The sequence below is a fragment of the Penaeus chinensis genome, chromosome 14, assembly GCF_019202785.1.
Source record: "Penaeus chinensis breed Huanghai No. 1 chromosome 14, ASM1920278v2, whole genome shotgun sequence".
Lineage (NCBI taxonomy): Eukaryota > Metazoa > Arthropoda > Malacostraca > Decapoda > Penaeidae > Penaeus > Penaeus chinensis.
The window spans coordinates 18,405,763-18,411,344 of NC_061832.1; the positions used below are offsets into that span (position 1 = coordinate 18,405,763).

The window sequence follows — 5,582 nt, forward strand, 5'->3', positions numbered from 1 at the left end:
GTGTGTGTGTGTGTGTGTGTGTGTGTGTACACACACACAGACGCGCACATACATATATATATATATATATATATATATATATATAGAGAGAGAGAGAGAGAGAGAGAGAGAGAGAGAGAGAGAGAGAGAGAGAGAGAGAGAGAGAGAGAGATAGAGAGAGAGAGAGAGAGAGGGAGAGAGAGAGAGAGAGAGAGAGAGAGAGAGAGAGAGAGAGAGAGAGAGAGAGAGAGAGAGAGAGAGAGAGAGTGCGTAAGAAACTTTACATGATCATATTGTTGTAGAAAAAACAAAATATATAGAAAAAGGTGAATAAAAACAATGTCTATGATCATTGAATTTTAATTACATTTTGATTTATACATTTAATTTGCCAAATTAACATTGAATTAACAACTTAAAATAGAATGCGACACTGCAAATGTAAAATTCAACATAAATAAAAAAAAAAATTCAATAATCTGTGTAAACACATAAAATCAAAGTTACTTGCGGAGTGACATAGACACAGTCAGCAAATACGTTACATGTATGAATGTGTGTGCGTCAAAGATCGATTAACATAAGATTTACAGATTGGCATTTCCCCAAGAAGAATACTGCAACGCTTTCGTCATCTGGATATTAAAGTCAGTGGGCACACGTTACAGAAACAAAACGCAACCGAACATACATTAAACTCTTTATATACTTTCTGTGTGTGGTAATATATTTTTTGTTGTTGTTGTTGTTGTTGTTGTTCTCTTTGGATTCTTGGTTAAGAAAAGTTATCAAATAAAAATACGAAAATGCATGGTGACGTCATGTGTTTCTAAGGAATGTCTGATAATAATGACGTATCTCTGGGCGTCTCCTACTTTAATATCCCGTAGATAACCGCTTTTGGACCTGGGTAGACTAGGTGAAGTGAGGTGGGTTGACGAAAGCAACCCCACTTGTCAGGCTCGCGAGCTCTCAACTCGGGTTCACTTCAGATTGGACACAAATTTGTATATTTTTTATCCTATACTCATCTCCAAACCGAGTAAAGTATCTAACACGTCCTTTTATTGCCCATGCTAATAGCAAAATAGGTAAATTTGGAATCAAGGCGCGAGTCTAATGCGTGTGCTTGAATTTATAAAGATTCTTGTTCACTTTCTGTCGCGTCCAGGGGGGGTTCATCAGTCAAGCACCCATGGCTCCTGAGGGGAGTAATGTTTCCCTGAACTAAATATGGAATTATACTCTTTGAGACCAAAGACTTATTGCATATTACTAACCTGAGTGTGAAGTGTGTCTTAAAGAGGTATCGAAACAAATGTTTCACCTTGGCAGTTTTTTTTCTCAAACACGGATGAGGGTTGCCATTTTTGTGGGGGTATTTGAAAAGCGCATATTAGTATTTGTTACTACTATATTGACTAAACAAGGGGTCAGCTGAGAGTTGACATGTCTGTTTAATATTCATATCTTTATATAAAATAGATATAAAACTTAATACACAAACATAGAGTGTATATGCCAGGATAGAATTCATACATGTGTAACATATAATCTCCCCAAAATAACTCAAAATTTACATAGATCTTTTCCATCATCTCGAATGAGTTCTTACTAATGGCAGGGGTCTGCGCCGTATCTCTGTACAATTCTGAGCCGTTACATTTTTCTGCAGCATTTTGCTGAAATCCACTTCGTGTTTTGATATCATTGTCTCCACTTTCACTGCTTCTTTTGGATTCTTTAGGTAAGCTTCTTCAAGTCTGTTATTGTTAGAAGAGTTAAACGAAACCCATTTCTGCGAGTCATCTTGGAAATACCAAATGAATCTGTTTGCTCTGAGTTTCTTTGTCGGACTTCTCTCGGTGCAAAGTCTCCTGATGTTATAGCTCGTGCCTTCACAGCGAATAGGAATTACTGGACAGTTATTTTCCCAGATCGTGTTTTTGAAGGCTATTCCCCAAGATTTGTATTTCAATAGAACGGCTAGGTCTCTGTTAGGGCAGGGATCATCGAGTGCTTCCAGTTTAACAAGGTCATTCTCAGGATTACAGAAACATTCTTCCAGGAAAAAAACTTGCTTCTCCGGGAAGTTAAACCAAGTTTTAAAATCCTCGGTCATTTGCCAATGAAAGTGGATCTTTGAGTGGAACCTCCGGCAACCAGTATCGTCACAGAACCCAGACACAGACTTATAGCATATCTCAGGAATTTGGGAAGATACCTGGAAACTGTAAGGCGCCTGTTGTAATGCCTTTCCATTCTCTTTTACAAGAAGAACCAATTGTTTATCACTTAGACACTCTAGATAAAAAGCTTGGATTGCCCTGATATTATGGTTCGTGCGCAATCTATGCCCCATGCTGCAGTTTTCCAACGCACAGTCGCCAAAAATAAAGCCGGAGCAGATATGAATGTTAAAGCATGATGCCCGGTCAATGCACCCTCTGCGCGACGTATAGGCAGAGCAGACTCTGATCTTTGGCTGCAGCTTCATCCTCTCATTCTTCATACAAAAGATATGAGGGAGGCTTGCTAATGCCCGATTTACTTGCCAAGAGAAACTATCTCTCATGTCGCCCACGGGTGCTTGAAAGCCGTCTTGCCGCCCCAGAAACTTCGCCAAGTCCTGTGGTCTGAACTCAGGATCATCCCCGTCGGGTCCTTCTGAGCTTCGCCTTCCTCTGGTGTCCTGAGAGCCCCCTCTCCTGTGCGGCGATCTCGTCGCGGCTTCGCTGCCCTTGGAAGTCTGGAATATGGGTAATATCATTTCTTCTATTACTATGTTTTATACTAATAAAATACGCTCTTTCCCCTTTTCATTAACTTGGGAGTGTGTTATATATGTGCGTGCGTGTGTCCGTAACTATGTGTATCCGTGTGTGTGTGTGTGACATTCTATATCTATTTAAGGACAGGCCCGAGCAGCTGCTTGACCTGACCTCACTCCAGATGAAATAGGAAGCAGCTGGAAGGAAACACCCGGCGCCCTAATCAAAGGGACGGGTGACCCAGCCTGTCCCAAGAAGAGCAGAAACAGTCCAGCCCTTGAACTGCACACACCTTCCCTCTCCTCCCGTAGAAGCTGACGCCGACTTCGCCACAAGCTACCCATATCTACGACGTGTCTGTTAGCAATAAAGCTGTTAAACAGATACTGAGTTTTCCTCTGGACCTGCCAGATAATATAGTGGTTTTCTTATATACTTGAATGAGAGACCATTATAGTGTGTGTGTGTGTGTGTGTGTGTGTGTGTGTGTGTGTGTGTGTGTGTGTGTGTGTGTGTGTGTGTGTGTGTGCCTGTATGCACGTGTGTATACTCGTATGCCTTTCAAAAATAGAAAGCAGGTCAGACTGACCGAGCCGAGCGGCGAACTGGGGCTGTCTCCCGCCGCGCCTTCCCGCTCCCGAGGCCTCTGGGTCTTTGGCCTGACGGATACCGCGCTGCTGCCTTCGTCAACTCCTGTGCAAGATCGAGGGTTTTTATTTTGACAGGTCTCGCTTTTGATTGTAAAAGGGGGGAAACTAATACGCGAGATAGCTTACGTCATGCGAAAGAGTGAGGAAGAGAGAGAGACAGAGACAGACAGACAGACAACTTACGTGAAGTGGTAGATGTAGATGTACTGGTTTTCGAGTTGTTATTCGTTTTTTTCTTAGTCAACCATATCTGAAAATATCCACACATATATTGAGAAACAGATACACAGACAGACATACGACGAATAGACATCACTACGACTTCATTGATAATATCATTATCAGTAGCAGTAGTCATCATCATCATCATCATCATCATCATCATTATCATCATCATCATCATCATCATTATCATCATCATCATCATCATCATCATCACCATCATCATCATCATCATCATCATCATTATCATTATCATTATCATCATCATCATCATCATCATCATCATCATCATCATCATCATCAAAATCATCATCATCATCATAATTACGCCTGGTCTTCCATGATGGTGCTTAACCTGTGCTCCGGAGCCGTCCTGCAGCCGCCCGTATTTGTCCCGAGCTCCTTCGCCGTCCCAGCCCGGTCCTGCTGTGTGTTGAGGAGTCAGTGTGAGGGTCTCCGCCTCCTCCTCTTCCTCCTCCTCCTCCTTTATCCTTGTTTCTTCCTTATTTGTATTTTCTTCTCGATTCCTTGTGTGTTTATTTGCTTTTTCTTCTTGGTTCATCGGTTCTTCCTCTTTATTCGTCTGGTCTTCCTGTGTCTTCATTGCTTCTACGCCAGTTTTTATTTCTTTTTGGTCCCACATGTTTTCTTCTTTATTTCTGTTGTTTTCTTGGTTGCTCGTTCGTTCATTCCTTGATTTTCCTTCTTGGTTTCCTGTTTTATCAAACTCTCCATTCTCTTCATCTGAATTACCTTCTTGGTTGCCTAATTGTTTATCTGTTTTGGCCTCTAATTCCCTCGTTTCTCCTTCCACCTTTCTTTTGCCTCCTTTGGTTCTCGTTTCCTCCTCTTTCGTTGTCTTTTCTTCCCGGTTCTTCGCATCATCCTCTTCCTCTGTCTTGTCTTCTTGGTACCCTGTTTGTTTATTTGCCTTGTCTTTTCGGTTCCTCATTTCCTCCTCTTTATTGATTTCGTCTCCTTGTTCTGTCATTTCTTCCTCTCTGTATATGCCTTCTGGGTTCCCTGTTTCTGCTTCACTTGCTTTGTCTTCCTTGATTCTCATTTCTTCTTCCTTGCTTGTTTTGTCTTCTTGCTTCCACTTCCCTGGGTTCACCGCTCCTTCGTCTCTTTCTGTTTCGTTTTTTTCTTTTCTCGTTTCGTCCTCTTTCGTTGTTTCGTCTTCTTGGTGCCTCGTTTCTTCTTCACTTGCTTTGTATTCTTGGTTTTTGGTTACATCTTTACAGTTTATATCTTCTTGTCTCCTCGCGCCTTCTTCTTTGTTTCCTTCGTTCCCGGTTTCATCTTCTTTTCTTGTCCTCGTTTCGTCTTCTCTATTTCTCTTTTCTACTTGGTTCATCGTTTCTTTTAGTATTTTCCTTTCGTTATCGCCTTCGACATCGCGATCTCTTTCTACTTTACCTTTTTTAATGCCATTATTTTCATCATCGTAAATGCGTTCTCCTTCGTCTTCGTCTTCGTTATCACTTTTTCCTTCGCTTTCGTTCTCGAGTTTGTCATCGTGTTCGCCTTCGCTATCGTCTTCGTCTTCACCATCGCTTTCTTCGTCGTCTTCGCTGTAATCGCTTACTTCTTCCCTTACGTCATCCTCGTTATAACTGTCTCCTTCGTTTATGCTATTGTCTCGGTCTCTATAATCGCTTTCTTCTTCGTCTTCACTGTAACTGCTTCCCCCTTCCCATTCGTCATCGTCTTCGTCACTGCAATCGCCTTCTATTTCCCTTTCTTTGTCGTCGTCGTCGTCGTCGTCATCGTCATAGCTTTCTCCTTCCCTTTCGTTATCGTCTTCGTCACTGTAATCACTTTCTCTTTCACCTCTTCCGTTGTCGCTTTCATCCTTGTCGTCGTCATTTGTCGAGTCTCCCTCATAATCATCTTCATCTTCGCTTCGTCCATTGCCCCTTGATTTCACTTGAGCTTTGTAACTCATGCTGTCTCTTTG

General features: G+C 41.9%; 1 protein-coding gene across 2 annotated transcripts in view; it reads right to left on the minus strand.

The window, feature by feature from the left end:
• Positions 1-323: 323 nt before the first annotated feature.
• Positions 324-5,582, minus strand: part of LOC125032586 (midasin-like) — a 6,332-nt gene continuing 1,073 nt past the window's right edge. Inside the window, exons 1-4 of one of the 2 annotated variants that reach the window (XM_047623837.1) lie at positions 3,978-5,582; positions 3,584-3,650; positions 3,340-3,443; positions 324-2,728 (exon numbers count right to left, since the gene is read on the minus strand). The exon at positions 3,978-5,582 is cut by the window's right edge and continues 1,073 nt beyond it. In XM_047623837.1, the coding sequence (XP_047479793.1) occupies positions 1,574-2,728; positions 3,340-3,443; positions 3,584-3,650; positions 3,978-5,582 (2,931 nt within the window). In that variant the 3' untranslated portion in view covers positions 324-1,573. Of the gene's footprint in view, positions 2,729-3,339; positions 3,444-3,583; positions 3,651-3,950 lie in introns of both variants that reach the window. The other variant, XM_047623836.1, reaches the window with a different exon arrangement.